The 18,166-nt window shown below is 38.8% G+C and overlaps 2 protein-coding genes across 3 annotated transcripts; one reads left to right on the forward strand and one right to left on the reverse strand.

The window, feature by feature from the left end:
• Positions 1 to 5,029: 5,029 nt before the first annotated feature.
• Positions 5,030 to 7,935, reverse strand: LOC131770187 (mesencephalic astrocyte-derived neurotrophic factor homolog). Its single transcript, XM_059085899.2, has 4 exons — positions 7,743 to 7,935; positions 6,606 to 6,730; positions 5,683 to 5,824; positions 5,030 to 5,375 (listed from the first exon to the last, which is right to left on the reverse strand). The coding sequence occupies exons 1-4, from the start codon at positions 7,831 to 7,833 to the stop codon at positions 5,215 to 5,217; spliced, it is 519 nt and encodes a 172-aa protein (XP_058941882.2). The 5' UTR covers positions 7,834 to 7,935; the 3' UTR covers positions 5,030 to 5,214.
• Positions 7,936 to 8,111: 176 nt separating this feature from the next.
• On the forward strand, positions 8,112 to 17,808 carry LOC131770182 (uncharacterized). 2 transcript variants are annotated; one of them, XM_059085894.2, is made up of 9 exons: positions 8,112 to 8,282; positions 9,911 to 10,037; positions 10,994 to 11,158; positions 12,592 to 12,664; positions 13,772 to 14,101; positions 14,519 to 14,616; positions 15,045 to 15,128; positions 15,611 to 15,820; positions 16,437 to 17,808. In XM_059085894.2, exons 1-9 carry the CDS (start codon positions 8,221 to 8,223, stop codon positions 16,875 to 16,877), a joined length of 1,590 nt encoding a protein of 529 aa, XP_058941877.2. In that variant the 5' UTR covers positions 8,112 to 8,220; the 3' UTR covers positions 16,878 to 17,808. The 2 variants fall into 2 exon arrangements, with proteins under 2 accessions (XP_058941877.2, XP_058941878.2); XM_059085895.2 differs by lacking the exon at positions 15,611 to 15,820.
• The last annotated feature ends 358 nt before the right edge of the window (positions 17,809 to 18,166 follow it).

The raw sequence follows: 18,166 nt of genomic DNA on the forward strand, positions 1-18,166 counted from the left end.
AGCAAAAAGGAATACTATTAGGAGACGAATGAATGGCCATAAGAGGACAAACTTGAATAAATGTTTTAACCCTTTTCGTACTAACTCAGTATGCAGTATTCTCCGTACTGGTTTTTGATACATTTTAAAAGTTTCTGTCCCGGGAGAATTTGTTTTAAACAATCAAGAGTCGTTCTTTAAGATCCGTGATCATTTTACTTTATTCTTGTGCGGAACATTAATGTGTGATTCAGAGGCTGATGTTGTAAGGCAGAAACTAGATGCCAGTCACTCTTAAGTGTCAAGGTGAAATATTGCAGGAACACAGAAAGACCGATAGCCGCCCATTTAACAAATTGCTTCGTAGTTTTACTGTGTAGATTGTTTTGTGTTTATGCCTGTTTTTTGGGGAGCCCAAGTCTATTTACTAGATATGTTTTTGTCGAGTGTTGGGTATTATTGTATTATATTGTAACGCTAATCTTTCTCAGAGCGCATTTCGACTTTTTGAGCTGTTTACGAAAAACAGAACCAAAGTACTCAGCCACTTCGGCCAATCACAGTTAAGTGAGGTATACACAATAAGCCTCCGATTTTCCAGTATGGGGACTCGAGCGGGAAAAACAAGCCTGACCGCTATTGAAAAGCGCGGGAAAGACGCGTTTAACCAAGACCACAAGTGGGTTGTTAGGTTTTGGAATCTGATTGGTTGATGATGAAGTGGTGCGTGTTTTTTAGTGGACAAATTAACATAGAGCAAGAACGCAAATACCAAAGCAACCCAAATTACTTTTTTGTTTTCGACACTCAATTTTTTGCGTACTTGGTTGCCATGCCTTTTTAACACTTAGGCTAAGGGTGGACCTTGTTCTGACGCAAACCTTGCTGCTTTTTCAAATGCAAATTACTTTTATTATCATAGCTAACTCATACTGGTCTCTATCACAACATGGTCAACTTCAAGCCATCACCTCCAAATCAAAGGCTTGGCAACTAAGTACAACAACTGTAAAATAGCCCTTATTAGCTTTATTGCTTTGGTTGAGTATGTTATGCCGTAGCAGGAAGTTGCCCATTGCTGTGGTTTGTTTCCAAGAATAGTGAAGCTGAATTTATTTTAGGAACGTAGTTGCAGGATTTCTCCTGGCCGCCGACATTGCTACATTTAAGAGTCGAAGAGCATTTGCCAATGCGTGTTCGACTGGTTGAGCGAACAATTGATCATTTGTCCTTTCCGGTTTAACAGATTTGTTGCAAAAGTTGCGCTTGTATCTACATCATGCAAAAAACTGCTGCAATAGCGACTCTGACAGCTTTTGCGTAACAAGTTAAATGCGCTCCTGGCATGCAGCTTACGACTTGCGGTGTCACATGTGGCGTGACAATCTGAACGAGTCAGTGTTTCCCTAGTGTTTCTAGGCTTTAACAGTGTCCAGAGTCGATGAAGTAGAGACTGGATCCTGCATACGAGAGTCATTCTAACGGTAATCCTTGTAAAGTTATTTCTAGATTCAAGGTATCTTCTATCCCGAATGCAGTGTGACATGCGGCTTGTGATGAATATTTGGTGAAAAGCGATTAGGGATGGATTTCCCACGTGAACATAATTGATATTGGATACATTTCTATTTTTTAATTTCTGGGATCTTAGAGAACACAGCGTGCTAAATAAAAGGCCACTTCGAAAAGTTCTATCGTACTTCACGCGCACGCGCAGCGCAATCCTGTAAGTCTCCGGCTGTCACTGTGGCACAATAGTTGTTACACAAACAGTGTATGTTAGCATTCCCTTTTAACAAAGAGTATGATAGCATTTTTCAAAATGGTGCTTAACTTGATTACGTTTGAATAAGAAATCAGCCTGTGTGGAGGACTCAGTCAGCTTGATATTCTTTCTAGTAGATATCCAAGGTACGTTTAGAATTTACACATAGTTGAATTAGACACATGGTTAGATTGAATCCGAATTTATACATCTTGTTAATTTTTTAAAGTTGCTCTCGAGTTTCATAGAGATATCTTTTTTTTTTATGAAAACTGGACTGAACTTTGTATCGAGAAGCTACGTAGGATATATTTTTTGGTTTACGCGAACTTTAACAACAATATCTAATTTGTGTGTTTTTGTTTTCAGTTCACAATAAGTTTCAATGTATGTTAAACGTTTGCGTAAGTCTCAAGAGTGAAAACGTTTCTAATCCTGCGGTTCTTAGCCCATTTAAGGCTAGTTTAACAAAAATGGTTAACTAACATCGAAAACATTTCAATTTAATCTTTTGTACTCAGACGAGTGTATAGAATACATTGGTATTCTTTTTTTAAAGACGCAAGCAACTTTTAGAGCGTTTGTATCTTATTCCTTCGGCCTTGTAGATTTGAAGAGGAACCTATTTTGTTTTGATTTGTTTTTTCTTTCAAAGGCTAAGAAATTTGTTTTTTGAGACAATCGGTTACTTTACTCTTTTGAAAGTGTTATTACCACCAAAAATAACCAAAATATTTTACGATATAGAGATAGAGTAGAGAAAGATGCTTTGTCGCCTTGTCACGAGCGTCGGACAAAGAAAAAATTCTATGTCCCCATAAGGAATCGAACCTCAACCTTCGATTCCGCGCTCCGAACAATCAACTTCGTAATTGGCCTCTCTCACCATAGAGTCTCTGTGGCTCAGTGGTATAGAGCATTCGGAGCGCGGAATCCGAAGGTCTGAGATTCAGTTCCTTATGGGGAGTTAGAATTTTCTTTGTCCAACACTCGTGACTAGACGAAAAACATTTCTCCACTTCGTTATCCAGCTCAAAACTTACTATCTCTCTTACTTATTTACAAAGATAGAGAAGTTTTTGAATGAAGAGTTGTTGTAACGAGTGGCTAAAACTTCAAATCGAGAGCGATTGAGGCTCAAGAATATGAAGAAAAAAAAATGAAGAAAAGAAAAATAATTGACCCAAGCGCTGGAAAACGGTAGCCACAGTCTGACAGTCTAGCGCGGGAAATGTGGACGGATTTCCACGTGCTTTAAGCGTGATTTTCTGGATGCAGTAAATAGTTTGATCCAATTGGTTACGTCAGAGTATCACGCCGCACCCGGATGTGGCGCAAACCATTCATTGAACACTGCTCTTTTCACCGTGATTGAACGAAAACGATTGTGTGACATTGTTTCGACTTAGCTCTCGGCGAAAGAGTGTCACGCATTGTTTAAAGAAGTTTGACTTTAGTTTTATAGGCAAAATAAAAAACTAGTGACAAGCTATCGAACGGGAGTTCGTCGGAATCCGACGATTATCTGAAAAGGTTTATCTTGGGTCATGATGTTGCCTGGTTGAAGAGGAAAAAAATTGTTTTTGTAGAGGAAACAAGTTGGAAACTGTATGGGAATTGTAGCAGCTGTTTCTGTCCCGTGAATACGCTGTAATTTAAGATGTCAACTTAAATTTGAACTTGGATGAGTCATGATTTATTAACTTGGACGTGTCTTAATCTTTAAGCTATGCTCGGATGTGTCCTAACTATCAAAAATAAAAGAAGTGACATGAACATGAAAGTGGCGTCAACTTTTAATCGTTGTGTTTCCCTTGATTGCATAGCCACAAACTCTTTAACAGTAATACTTTCTTCTTTCTCTGCCCCTCTTGTACTTGGCAATCTCGGTGATGAGGGTTTAAGACTGCATTGGGAGGGGAAGCGAATGTTTCTATCAAACCTTGACAAGGTCGAGTGTTCGTTTTCCTTTACGACGAGAGAATCTCCCTTGAAACTCTCCAAATCGTTCTGCAAATCTCTCAAGCAAACGTTAAAATCACTTTGCAATCTCTTTGGAGGCTCTTCAAACCCTTTGCAAATCCTTTACATTTTCGGACAATTCCTTAGGAACTCTTTGGGAAACTCTTACAGACCCTAAAATCAACCGGATAAAGGAGTAAGTTTCTCAAGAAATTGGTGCTGCTTCAGTGGGAGAGTATAACAGTGTAATTTAGTACCATCAACTGAATTGATAACTTAAATTGGCCACCGTGAAGAGTTTTAAAAGCTGATGTTTCGAACGTTAGTAGCGAAGGGCTCTGACGAAGGGCTAACGCTCGAAACGTCAGCTTTGAAAACTCTTTACGGTGGCCCGATTAACGTTATCAACTTAGGTTGGTAATACTAAATTACCCCATAAAAATCCCCTTGATATCTCTCTGGAGACACTGAAAACCCTAGGGGAATTTTTATACCTGATTTCCTAGAAGTGAGATCCTCTGAACAGTGCCGGAGAATGGTAATTATAAAGGACGTCTTCTGTATCATGGTCATGGAGGAAGTATGTGTCAGGATTACTGGGACAAAGCTTATTCCTACCTGGAAGGGCCCTTATCCCCTAACCAAACTCGAACAGAGTTGGCCATCAATATGATCTTCTTGTGAACTCTCTCCCTTTGGGATTCCACCATTAGCCCTTTAATTCACACTAGTGACCAAGACAGAATTTCTCCTTACAACATCAATAAATATCAAGCAGACAAGTTATGAGAATAAAGAAAGAGTCCAATGAAGGGATTATAGCTTGATATGATACCAAATTCTCCACACTGGCATAATAGGAACTGTATAAAAAACTGTGAGGAGAATACTAATAAGAAATTAGGAGCAAAAGGGTTTATTAACTGAGGTGCATCCCTTTTCCATGTGACATGGATTAGATGTATATTTTGACATCAATAACTGTTCAGAAAACACTTCAAATTTTACTAAGTCATATATCAAACTTTATTGGATTCTTGGAAACTTTCAACCATTGAAGGTAATGTACATTAATGTGAATTTGTTTTGCGCTCTCAGGGTTGATAAAGTTGAAATACCTTTTCCTTTTGAAGTGTGTTTCACAACCAAATATTGTATTATGGTGAATTTTACTCAAGAAAAGCAGTATAAGAGACAATTCATTTTAAACCAAAAGTGCCTTTGTAACAACCAGCTGACTAAGAGATGTGTACATAGATTTGACCTTAGAATATGAAGCGTACCATTTATATGCAGAGTAGGGAGTAAGGAGAGAATAAAAATTGTTTCCACAATACTTTGTTGGGTAGCAACCCCCACCCTACTTCAGTGCAATGCAAATCACAGACAGAATTGATGTCTGCACAGTCACAAAACTGAACTTCCTGCTCATATTGTAAGAACATAGGAGAGTACAGTGTAATTCACTTTCCAAGCTAAATTGAATAACTTTCTACTCGCTAAGGTCATCAGAGTTCCGTGTGTTCACTTTTGAGTTGTTCAATCCTCTTGATAAAGTCTGATTTCTCTAAACATCCCACACATTCTTCATCCCAGTCACTGAGAATCTTCTTGAGCTGCTTCACTCGGAGCTTCTTCAGGTCAACATTGTTAAGGTCAATCTGCTTGTCTGCAATAGGGATCAGGTCAAAATTTATATCAGCATGTGAACAATTTCACTGTAATAATATCCCTATTAAGTTGAGAAAAAGAAGCCACTGACATGTGCAAAACCTCAACTAATATTATAGAAGCAAATACTTCACTTCCTTAGAGTAAATTTATCATTTCTCTCCCAAATAAAACCTTTTTCACACTGGTCATTGTCAAACAATGCTCTTTACATTTTCCCAAGGGTAGTATCTCAATGAGATTATAAGTACATAAAATTGAAAGAAAATGAAAAAATAAATGAACTTCTTCACACTTAAACTTACCATACTGCAAAGCACAAATTTGGCTGTCCTGTTTTTTAAGGTCCTCACAGATCTTCTCTGCAGGTTTGTGGTAGCTCAGAGGCTTGAGGACTGCATTAAGAATACTGGTAGCAGCATCTTCAGTGCCTCCAATGTAGTAACACTGGGTGATCAAAACAAAAGCGTTGTGATTAACTACAGTTGAGCTTCATCTGCTTATTTTTGAGGCATAAAGCTGTGTTTTCCTTTTCAGGCTGTAACTGGTAAAATTTATTGCCTGTAATACCTCTTATTATTGCCTAAAATAGCTTCGAATTCTTGAAAACTCAAGGCATAAGAGGATTTCTTTACCAGTTTAAAAAATTTATTTGCCTGTTTTGCTTAAATTGAGGGAGAACACTGATGAAGGGATTGGGAGTATTCCTCCTCAATCTCTCCCTGAGTGGAACAAAAGTGCAATGCAACTCTCTTTTCTCCCAGTAATTTTTCAAGTTTTCCAGACATTTGTTGAAAGCCGTTAAACACTGACCCTGGTAGACCAAAAAGCTGACCATTGCGTATGTCAGAATTAAGGGGATAAGTGTCAAAAGACTTATGAACCCTATCACCAGATACTGATACATCCTATGAATAGCTTTGTCCTCCCTCTGCAATATCAAGGTTTCCATCAGATTGAAGAAAGGCCCATGCCCACTGAAAGTTAGCCAGATAACTTTGCATAGTAGCTAAGAAGTTCTAACATCTTGTATGCCTTATGAATCCACAGACTATTAGGGCCCATTGAAGAGAGGAAGTGAGCGAACTGAGTGAGGTGTCATGTGCAAGAGTAAAGCACAGAGACCCAGCCAAATTTTGAATCCAAAGCTTAACCCAGACTTCTCGCATGCAAATGTATTGGTTTCGTACATCTTTTTAAACATGATCATATTATAAAATGCACTTACAAATCTGTTTTCTTTGTTCTTTGCCTTTTTGCAAGCAGCTTTGAACTTTTCTTCAATTGCTTTCATGTCAGACATTTCATCACTTGACAGTTTACTTGCAAAATTTGTCAGAAACTTTATACAAACTATCCATTAAAAGGAAAAAATATGTCCAATGTTAATGAAATAATGATGTTCTATAAAGCATGACAATACCACAAAATTGAAATAAATATTAAGAAAAAAAGGCATTTAGCCATGCAACATATACAAATACATTCAAAGCTTGAAGTTTTTTTCCCAATATATCTGTTTTCACAGCTGTTTCAAGCCATCCAATTTTTTTCTGGGACATGTCCAGTATGAGGACTGAATCAAAGTAAAAAAGGTAGTTTACTTTTCCCTAAGGTTTTTCTTCCCAAGAGATAAGTTTTGATCTAAAATTTGAGTAGCAGTAAATGATTTTTACAAATTTTCTTGGAGTGAAAGTGTTACTACACACAGGCTTTGGTGTCTGTTTGAAATTCTCAACAACTGTGAAACACAGTCCAGAGGAAATATGACACACAGTTGAGACAACAGATGCTAAATAAGTGTAAACTATCGCTCCATTATTTCTTATTCCTGGATCAGTCCAAGAATGAGCTTGAGTTAGTAAAACATCAAGACTCCAAGATAAAGATCAACACCGGCTCAGTAAGTATTACATCATATGAGTTGAAAGTTTTAAAAGGAACTGTTACATTATACTTAAGATCGTGCATTTGTACCACTCCACAAGATTGTTGCATGTAAAGGCCGAAAGCTTAAGTTTTTCATAAATTACTAAAATCTAAAAAACTTAATCAAACTTAAACTTTCGCTGAATTATCTTTTTTATAAAACAAAAAAGTACATTAAGTTTAGTATCTAGGTTGCAAGTCTTAATAAATTATGTCGTGTCAAAAAAAAAGTGCCTTTGCAATTCTATGGCCTAGAAAGTTCTCATAATTTCCCTGAACCCTTGGCGGGTCTGTTGAGTGAGATACAAGAACTCTTCATTATCTCTACATGTTTAAGTCTAAGTGAAGGCCTAACAACCGTACAGCCATACGTGTCATGTTGTAAGTTTAGCTGAGTTTCAGTTCCTGCCGCTTAAAGGTTGTATGTAAGACTTACCTTCACACTCTCCTTCTTTTAACTTCGCCTCTGTCAGTAAAACTTGACAGCCGAGTAAGGCGTTTAGTGTGAGAACAATAAATAACCACATCCTCAAGAAATTAGCTCGATCACACAAGTAAAACCATAAAATCACCGAAGCCTAATTCGTGTACACTCTTTGGCGTTAGCCGGTTGATTACGCAAATGCCAGTGCTATCGGTCTAGTTGGCGATCTCTGATTGGCTTAGATATCTCATCGGCCGACAGTTTTCATAGCCAGCGGTTTAAAAGGAAGAAAAAAGCCCGCATATTTATGACCAGCGTTTCAATTTTTAAAAAACTCAGTCACCAGGCCTCGACTGCGGACAAGACGCTCATACATATCGCTATGGAAATAAAACTACGCAAATGGAAGGAAATGTTTCTCTAATCTGTTTTTAAAATCGAATGAAGATCGTAATGGTGGATCTAAGAAGGAGACAAGCTGGTAGTTGAGATGTCTTTGTCGTCAGTTTTTCCTGCCTTACCGGGTGTTTACACCCAAAAGCACAAGCAAAAGTTAGTTGACTTACATGTGTTAATGTTTGTTGCTCACCAATATATTTGTGGCTAATTAGCGCGATTCGAACCACTCGATAATTCTTGATGTTGACAACAGTACACAGAAAACTGTCAGCTTTTACGATGGGTCGTACCTTTCTTCTCAAAAATTAATGATGTTAATAATAGTTTGGTAAAATAACTTTCCAAAGAAATCAATTGATCATTGAACATTTGGCAAGGATATTTCTAAACTTGTTTGTATTAACAACAAATCGGAAAATCTCTGATTCCGAGTTACATCATACTGGATGTCACAGATGATTTCTATCACAAGATCCATCTCGTTGTTAGCTTTATGTTTTCCGCCCAGTAGACATGAGTAGAGTATATCGTTTAAGAAAGATCGCTGACTTTTTTAAGATTTATGGTTCTTTAATAACACTGGATAGGATAAAATAACATGCTATATATGTGTATTTTATTAATAGAAAAATGTTCTTTATGATGTGGAAGCAGGTGGAAAAATAGAAGTAAAACAATAATTCAAATGGTACATTACCAAGCACTCTAAATAATAAGGTTACAATCCTAACTGGTGGAAAGCAAACAAATCTTATATCCACAAGCATGGTTTCAGACAAGAAACCTGGACCTTTGCCTTGTGAATTTACCCTATATTCCTTAGCAGTGACTAGGATCCAATGTTTTCTCGTAGTATCATTCCTGAATCACACATTAAGGTCGCAAGAATTAAGAAAGTGATCACCAACTTAAGAAGCTCTTGATTGTTAAACAAATTCTCATTGTCAGCACCATAAAATGTATAGGAAACAGTATGGAGAATTTGCATACTGATATTAAGGTGTGAAGGATTAATGAACTTAACAAATTCGTCAAATAAAAAAATCATGAAAGGCTCTTTGCTGCCAAGTTTCCACCCTAAATTTCAATATTGCTGGACCAGGTCTCCCATCTTAACTTTGATATTTTATAATAGTTAATAGCTCTCTTCAAGACACCATGGTCACAGTACACAAAAAATATGAAAAGCTGCTTCTATTGTTAAGCAATTATTGGATGAGGGTGAGCATGATATCATGAAATATCAAAACCAATGTCTGAAGTTTGATAATTCATGATATCATGGGACAACCAAATTCAATAATTGTTTTATTATACATTTTTCAAACTGCAAAGGAAGACACTTCTCTGAGTTTGCTTAAGTATGAGAACACTACACAGATGAGGGGCGTGGAAACTAGGCAGACTTTGAAGTCAACATGATGAATGCAATATCCACCTAAGGTATTGCATTTGTAGTGGCAACTTCACACACTATTATACATTGATTGAATGCTCTAATGCCTGATCAGATTTTTCATGATAAGTATAACCATACTACACAATGAGCTAGCAATATTGTGCAATTTGAGTCATTCTAGAGAAGACTTCTTTCACATTTAAAGAAGATGAAATTGTCACACAAGAATGAAGCAGTTTAGTGGACTTGAAAAGGTTTTGTGTGTAAATGTTCCATTGACAGGTTCCTCTTTAAAATTGTATGGCATCTGAATGAAGAGCAATGCAAAAAGTCTGATTTCTAATGACAAAACTGTATTATTACATTTATCCACCATGTGTAGGGTTCTGGAAACAACTAGCAATGCTGCAAGCTCAGTTCATTCTAAAAAGAGCAAAAATAAGCACCTGGCCGAGGCTGAGAAACAGAAGGCTGAAGCTGAAGTGAAGGCTGCAAAAGAGAGGGAACAGGTACCTCAGTAGTTTGTTGTGTTTACCTCCTATAGATGACCAGGACAGAATTTCTCCTTACATTATCAATAGAATACCAAGTAAACAAGTAATGAGAATAAAGGAAAATATCAATTAGGGGATTATTGGTTGATCCAACACCAAATTCTTCAAACTCACGTCATAAAAATTGTATGGCTGACAGTAAGGAGAATTACTAATGAGATCTATGGAGTGAAAGGCTAACAAGCTAATCATTCAGAGAGAGGTAATCTGTGTGAAGATGTTGTGTGACTATTTTGCGTGATAAGTGTTGTGTTACGCAGATGCTTTGGCTTGCATTGTGTGACAAGCACTGACAAGCATTTGCTCTGACGAAGGATTAACGCTCGAATTAAGGGGGTGAGTTTCTAAAGTAATTGTGGTGCTACGTCGGTGGGAGAGTATAACAGGGTAATTTACTATTATAAACTGAGCTGATAACGTAAATTGGCCACAGTAAAGAGTTTGCAAACCGGCTGACGTTTCGAGCGTTAGCCCTTCGTCATAGCGAAAGTCAGGAGGGCTAACGCTCGAAACGTCAGCCGGTTTGCAAACTCTTTACGTTGGCCAATTTACGTTATCAGCTTGGTTGATATTTCTAAATTACCCTGTAACGCTCGAATTGTCAGCTTTAGAACTCTTTACGGTAGCCAATCAACATTTTCAACTCAGTTGACAAAACCAAATTACTATTGTAGACAGCCAGTGTGTTATGAAATAACTGTGTTGTAACAGTATGACATTCAACATACGCTAGATGTTTCAATAACAGAAATAACCGGGCATGGTCGTCTGGAACTCGAAGTTTCTGATAATCCCCTCCCCATCCATAAGGCCTGCATCTGGAAGCCCGGGGGGGTGGGGGGAAACGGGGCTTGCGAGAGCGTTTATGGTGTTACCCGTGAGTAGTTTGTGACGTTTCCTTATTTTTGCAGCAATCTGTCCGCTTATATGAAGTGTGGTCAAAGATCAAACAAGAGGAGAAAGATGAACATTACCAATACCTGAAGGAAAGAGTCGCCATACAACATGAACTCATCAAAAGACAAGACTCGCTCTTTAAGAAGCGTCAAGCTCACCTGGAACAGAAACGGTGGCAGGTGAGATTTTACAGCTTAAATTTTACAGAAGAGTTAACTGAAGAGTTACTGCCGAAAGGTAACTTGAACGGCCGGCGAGTAGGACCTTACCCAGTAAGCGCTTCGGCACGACCGCCACGGTTTCAGCGCCTTCAGGAAAGTATGAGGCCTCTGAGCAACGCCAGTCGGTGAGAGGTCTGCAAGGGGTCTGGCACTAATAATTATTTTTGCATGAGCCCCGGCAAAGCTCTCTCCGACTCGCCTGTGAGGGTCCAAACTACACCTGAACCAGCAAATTCTGAATCGGAATGTTTTAGTACATAGCTACAAGTACGGAGTGCATTACTTCTTTTAAGCCATTTTTTTGATGGAGGAACATGACTTCCATTAACGTTAATTCTTGAAATGAATCGTAGTTTGAAAGGACACACAGACAGTTAGAGGCAAGAATGACGTGGAATGGGTCGAGATCAATTAAGGATGGGAAAGATTAACGGTGGACTTAACGCGGATTGCGAATAATACGCTTAAAACAAAAGTCTAAATGTTTCTAGATGCGAAACGATGGCATTGTTGTTCCGTGCTGCATTTCAAGCGTTACTCTTGTTCCCAGGGTCTCTCTCTTTCTGACCAGAAACTGCGAATAAATTTGTCTAAACGTTAATAGTAAATTTCGATTTGACGGTTTCCTCGAGACGTAAGCTTGGGACTTTAAGCCGACGTTTTTTGACCATATTTCGATAGACTGTTAATGAAAGTGGTAAGTAATAAGTATAATAGTGTTTCAAAACATTAGTGAAATGCGTGAGGGGAAGTTGCTGGATTCTTTATCGTAAAAGAAGGAAGCTTCGATTGTGCTCTCTTTTGTTAATAGAACCCTCTAGAAGCAGTAGAGATCTCGAGAAAAACCACTGACTTGAACCTCACCCGGGCGATCAATCACTTGTCTAGGTTTAGTGTCTCCCCCAACAGTTCTTCCATGTAGTAGAACAGAGCACAGTCGTAGAACAGTCGAATTAAGCTTCCTTTTCGAAATAAAATTTTGAAAACATGTCGCTATTGTCATGGGCACTGAAGGAGATGATCGTGTTAATGTGAGAATTGCATTGTGAATTTCATGGTATGATGTCTCAATTGTATCATGAATAATTTACCTATCAATCTAATATTTGCATTTTAACTTTTGGATACGAAATTGCCCCACGAGATGGTATGCACAAAAAATATAATTATCATACGAATTTACGCTGTTTTGACTGAGAAAGTTTTTGTTCTTTATGTCTTCTCTTTTTATAATGCGTAACACCGTTCTGTTAGCTCACTCTGCGCCTTAATGAGATGCAAGTTTCATGGTAACACTTTGTTGTTTAAAGTGTTGGTTCTCAGTCATGAATATATAACCATATTTTGTTCAATGTACAAGTCGTAATGCCTTGAAACTCTGTACTTTTTAGCTGAAAGAAGCAAAACGCTTGTCAAAGATGGCCAAGTCGAAAGAATACACCGATTTCGTTCGAAATGTTTTAGGTAAGTGAGAAATTTTTTGAAATTTGTTTTTCGTTTTTTTGGGTTAAAATACTTTTCACATTTTCGACAGCGTTTAGTGGATTTAAACTTGCATTTTCTTCAAAAATGAACGACTAAACGTTTCTTTATTTTCGCTTAATTTTCCTTCCAATCCGTTAAAAGATTTTGTAGAAAACTGCCTTATTGCATAAGCAGTTGAGAGGCAAATAGGAAAAGTTCTTATCCTGCCGTGTGCCGTACGTGTAAACATTGTTCTTAAATCTCTGGTTCCCTGTTCATCATTTTACGTGGAAGTACAAAGCTATGTACATATGTTAGCCATGAATGTTAGATTCCGGAAGACTAAGAGTAGTAGATGGTTTCATCGTAATAATTGAGCGCAAATCAGCAGAAATCATCCTCCCCCCTTCACAAATAAAATACTTTATCTCTGCACCTTGTTTACTTTAGAACGTTTGATACGCTCAGCGGATGCTTCTTGGAGACAGTTTTGTGATTTTCGCGTAGGTTTTTCTTGCATCTATTGTAAAAGAGAACTTGAATTGAAATAATGGGCCTCTCGAAATCAGGTGCAAGGCCAGTTTCCTGTGAATCATTTAAATCCGTTCACTCCTACCATCAATGGAGTGGTAGTCTCTCAATACGATTTCAATACATTATTTGGAGTCGGATGTGGTTGCATTCTTCTTCCGCTCGCCGTTTGCTTATGAAAACCGTTTCCGAGTAAGTTCCTTGCCTCAGCTTTCTTCACTGCCATGGTAAACTTGTGCAGTTTTTCATCCACTCTGGCAACCACGAACAACTTTTCCTCAGGAGATATTGCAAAGGAAGTAATTAGTCTGCGAGCAGGGCATTATTGTTAGCTGCCTTCGGCACGAGTGTTTCTCTACCTGCGAGAAACTGAGATACTTTGAGAAACATAAGTCAGCGAAAGGTCTGTCAGAGGTCTAGCGCTATTGACTAGTCTAAAATCCTTCCGCGGGCAGAGAAACGCGCGTCTTGCAGTGGAAATGACCTGACCTGCACAGTTGCGCAGGCTAGGAAAAAATTCGCTGGTATGTTCATCCACTGCGGCTAAATTACTTGAAGAAACATTTGCTTTCACAGCTCAAGACAAGAAGAAAGCTCTCCGTTTAAAATCACACGTGCGTGTCATTAGCAGCCACGAACCAGTCCGTGCGCCACAGTCTGCGCGAGATACCAAAAGTAGCTACGAAAGTGCAAAAACTCAATCACCTGGTCAATCTAGTCTGGACAGTCACGGAACGGCAGTGGTAGAAAGTTCGCTTCTCACGGATAATTTCAAGGAACTGCTCCATGATCCTGTTGAGGTTCAGTTGCAGAAGTTGTTGGGTGCGGGTGCCGAAGATTTTCTTCATCCGACTTTCCGCGAAGGAGCTAAGAAAACTCTTAATCCGATGGCGACGCAGAGAAAACGTACGTATTTTAAGAACCTTTTTCGCGTAAGAACGCGCGCGCGCGCGCGGGTCCATACGTGCGGAGTTCATGCGCAGAAAAAGGAACACGTGGTTCTCACGTTGTTGTTGTTTGAACTAACTAAGATCTTCTAAATTTCGCCTTTGAATTTTTATTGAAACTGTAATGACGCACTTAGTATCAGGCTTTTGGTTAGTACAGACCAGTAAAAAAGCGGGCGCGCAAAACAATTTCAAGTAAGTGAGCGCGCAGCGGGAAACGACTACGTAACGTTTCTCATTTTCCTTTTTTCCTCGCGTGCCTTCCTTTTTAACAGCCTCCACTGACTGAGATCTTTGAACAGGTCAGCGGTGACTTATTGTGTGACCTGTATGACTTGAAATAACAAAATTTATTCTTTATTGCAATTTTGTTCAGTGAGTGGCATTGGAGCGCGTGAGCTGTGGGGGATACTGAGGAGCAATTCGCAATCTAAACTAGAAACACAAGATGACATGATACCAGTTGATGTAAAGGTAATTCAATTTTTTGCACAATCTGTAACTAAATTCACTCTTCGACGTCTTTTGTCATCCCTGTGTCTTTCAGTTTCAATTTATTCTGACGTCTGTAGCGTTGTTTAGCGTTTCTAACTATTATTTTAAGATTTCTAACTGTTTTAAAATTATATTCTTGCGCCACGAAAACTACTCAGAATTTCGTCACGTCACTAATTGGACCTTGGCAAGAGACTCAGTCACAAACTGATCTTAACTTGAGCAATTTTTGAAGTTCGCCACCTCTCTAAGCTGTGGTTAAGTTTTGGGGCTAGCATTGCAAAAGATCGTGATTGTATTTCGTCCCTGCATATAAATGTTCTGATGTTGTTTCTCTACTGGGCTGAAGTGTAATCAGTAGGAAACACCATTTTTTTTTAAACATATGTTTTTTTTTCATGTCGTAGAATGCCTACAGGGCTTTCCTAAGGGAGTGTCTCCACAACAACGTACCTACAGTGCGAAGGAGTTTCTGCAAGGGCGAAGAAAACGTGAGTAGAACACACCGTCATGAATTTATAAATGATTGTACTTGTTCAATGATTCTGTCATTTTGACCTTTTTGTGAAGTTAATTATTTCCTAATTTATAAATTAATTTTTATCACTGTATTTTGGACTTCGATTAGACGACGCTCTTTGCTAAACAATCTTGTTTTTACCAGTCATCGACTCGTTACTTTGTGTGGATTTCACTTGTTCCGTGTGTTATTTGGATTTTCTTTAAATTAACTCTTTGGTTGTACGATTGGACTCCATAGGACTTCACAAAATCATTTATCAGAAAATACGACTTTAGCTTGTCGTATCATATTTTTAAAGGAGGTTTACTAGAGAGCCTCGATTTTGTGCACTAGACCCATTTTTCCCGGCTCGTATCCAAACGTATTGATCGCGTAGTAATAATGTTACTGAAGCTAAATCAGTCGACACTCGAAGAATACTTTTGTGATTTCATAATTTTCCGCCTGTAGGTCTTTGAAGAGGATCGTGTAAGTGAGAGCCAGTTGATACAGGACATTAAATTCACACGGCATCGTTTAGAGCTTATGTTCAGAGTAGCTCATATGAACCGTGATAAAACCAAACTACTGGTGAAAACTATGGACCCCGAGGGACCCTCTGAGGGGACAGTGAGTCGTCCACCAAGATACGATCCGCAGCAGATACTTGACATGCCCATGGTAAGAGCGTGAATGGAATGGTTCAATCTTGGATAAAGTAATTTTGAATTTAGTGTCCAAAATGATCCGGGATTGAATTAGATAATATGTTTTTCTCAACTGTTGTAATACCTCCTATCCCCTCTCCCCTCTCCCCCCTCCCCTCTCCCCCCTCCCTTCCCCCACCGACGCAGCACCGCAGTCATTAAGAAACGTACCCCCTTGGGATTGAATTAGCTTAATTTGCCTGGACTATGCTTCGCTCTGTGATTGATCTAAAAACTAAGAATTCGCCCTGGTCCCTAGATCAATCGTCTCTAACTATAACTAATCATGACTTGGTCAAACGCGTGTTCCCACGCTTTTGACACTCATTTGAGATTTACTTTATGGCGTAACCAGTTATGTCAAATACCACAATGACGATCAGCAAAAGGACCCTTAAACCCTTACAGGGCAGACCACTCTCTAAGAGGAGGTAGAAAAAGAATGGATTAAACTCGTTAGTGTTAGAAAGCACTGAGATTTAATCGCATATCATTAAGGGGAAGCATCAAAATTCCCAGTCGCTTTAGACTTAAAAAACCAGGCCTTAGCCTAAAAGTTACAGCTGTTTTTTAACCATTTTCATCCCTAGGAAACGCGTCTTGCACGATTACCAACGCTCGCATTAACAGACGCTGATGGAGAACGCCATTCGATACAAGAACCACCCTCCCCTAGAGCAGAAAGCACACATGAACCGGAGAAAAAAGACGTGATTGTCGGAGGAGAAAAGATTGTATTCCTCACTGAAGAAATGGCGACCTGTGAGGGAGAATTCGCCAAACGACACAAGGCTCTTGGATGTTCTAAAGAAATGGCTCCACTCTCTAAAGGGCCACATAGAGGGATCAATATAAGAGAAACTCTCTCAGCCCCTCCAAGTAGCATGGGCTCAAGGGAAGCGAAGAAGAGCCAGGGTAGATTGTGGGAACCGCTTAGTTTAAGTGCCCTGTTGGAGTACAATGCACCAGTTCCCGCGCCGGGTAGTGGCGAATTCTTGTTAGGTCAAACAAAAAGGTGGAAAATACAATGATAACATTTTTCCTTCAGTAATTCATTCGAGCAAACTGTTTGCAAGTGAAGTCATTCTTCGTGTGATATTATGGAAGTGTCACATGTACAAGGGGCGAGGGTCGTCATGTGTTGTTTGGGAGGCGAACTTGGTCGAGCGAACAACTTAAGGTAGTCGTGGGCAGAGTGGGATTTCTTCTTCAGTCGTGTATCTGGTTGTTGCCCGATGATCTTCTTGGGATTAAGAGAGCTACAGACAAGTTTTCTTGAGGTGATTTTAATCAATCATCGAAAATGAGAAAAGAGAGAGGAAAGCTCGTAATCCAGGCTTTAAAAATAGTAATTTCATCATAGTTATTTATAGCAAGTGACTCGAACGGGTCTGTTTTCGGACACCTCCGTTCTAAGTGAATGTATCATAATTACGAGCGGTGAGATACGTTTTAATGATCAAATCGACTTTTAAAAGAAGGGAAAGGTATTTTTTCAGCACGAATTCGGAAGTGTAGGAAAGCTTACGTCTGTTTCCGTCTGAACTAAAGTTAACTCTAGTAGACATGTCTTAGATGGAGAGATCTCTGAACGTCCTTCCTTGACCTTCATTTCTCTTGGTTCACAGTGCTTCTCGTGAAACTTTAAAACGTTACCCACATGTGCCCCTATACAAACGCTGAAAAACTCAAAAGGTTAATATATTCTTTTAATTAACAAAAAGAGCAGGAATTTTGTAACTGTAAATCAATTTCTTTGAGAAGTTTTGTTTTCAGGGCTTTTACTCTTAAGTGAAAAACGCTGTGATTCCACTGCCAGAATGCTCGTTACTCATTAAAAACAGTTAAAAGATATTATTTTTTTGTAAATAGATGTTTGTTCCACGAACTGTTGTTAATGAGAGACGGAATCTCTTTAAATGAAATGTTATCTTAACTAATAAAGTTTGATTTTTTAATTCATGTTACTGTGAACATGTACCTGGTAAATTTTCCCTAGAGGGTTTTGTTTTTCGGTTTTGTTTTTGTAATCTTAACTTTAATACCAATATTTCAGTAGAATGGTTCATGAACGCTCTTTGGAAATAACTCGCTTTTTTCAGTATTTATTACCGTTTTATTTTATTTCATTTTACTTTTTAGCAATTGTTAGTGCACATGACTACATCTTTGAAGTCTGCATATAATTCCGTAAGCCGCTTTTTACTCCTTCACCCCCCTCCCTCCCCCTGCTGTTCACGTTTTGTCGCTATCAGCGTATCCCTGGGTACGAGGTTTCTAGGAGAGCGGACGGCGTGGAGACTAAGTTCCAAAATGGCCG

The sequence above is a fragment of the Pocillopora verrucosa genome, chromosome 11 (assembly GCF_036669915.1).
Source record: "Pocillopora verrucosa isolate sample1 chromosome 11, ASM3666991v2, whole genome shotgun sequence".
In the NCBI taxonomy this organism is placed as follows: Eukaryota; Metazoa; Cnidaria; class Anthozoa; order Scleractinia; family Pocilloporidae; genus Pocillopora; species Pocillopora verrucosa.

What these genes read in the sequence shown, in the direction of transcription:
- LOC131770187 (XM_059085899.2), bottom strand. Translation starts at nt 7,833, where the DNA reads ATGTGGTTATTTATTGTTCTCACACTAAACGCCTTACTCGGCTGTCAA. An exon ending in AAAAGAAGGAGAGTGTGAAG is followed by an intron (nt 6,731 to 7,742) that starts GTAAGTCTTACA and finishes TTTAATGGATAG; the next exon opens with TTTGTATAAAGTTTCTGACA. An exon ending in AGAACAAAGAAAACAGATTT is followed by an intron (nt 5,825 to 6,605) that starts GTAAGTGCATTT and finishes TTGATCACCCAG; the next exon opens with TGTTACTACATTGGAGGCAC.
- LOC131770182 (XM_059085894.2), top strand. Translation starts at nt 8,221, where the DNA reads ATGTCTTTGTCGTCAGTTTTTCCTGCCTTACCGGGTGTTTACACCCAA. An exon ending in CTGCAAAAGAGAGGGAACAG is followed by an intron (nt 10,038 to 10,993) that starts GTACCTCAGTAG and finishes TTATTTTTGCAG; the next exon opens with CAATCTGTCCGCTTATATGA. An exon ending in GATGGCGACGCAGAGAAAAC is followed by an intron (nt 14,102 to 14,518) that starts GTACGTATTTTA and finishes AATTTTGTTCAG; the next exon opens with TGAGTGGCATTGGAGCGCGT.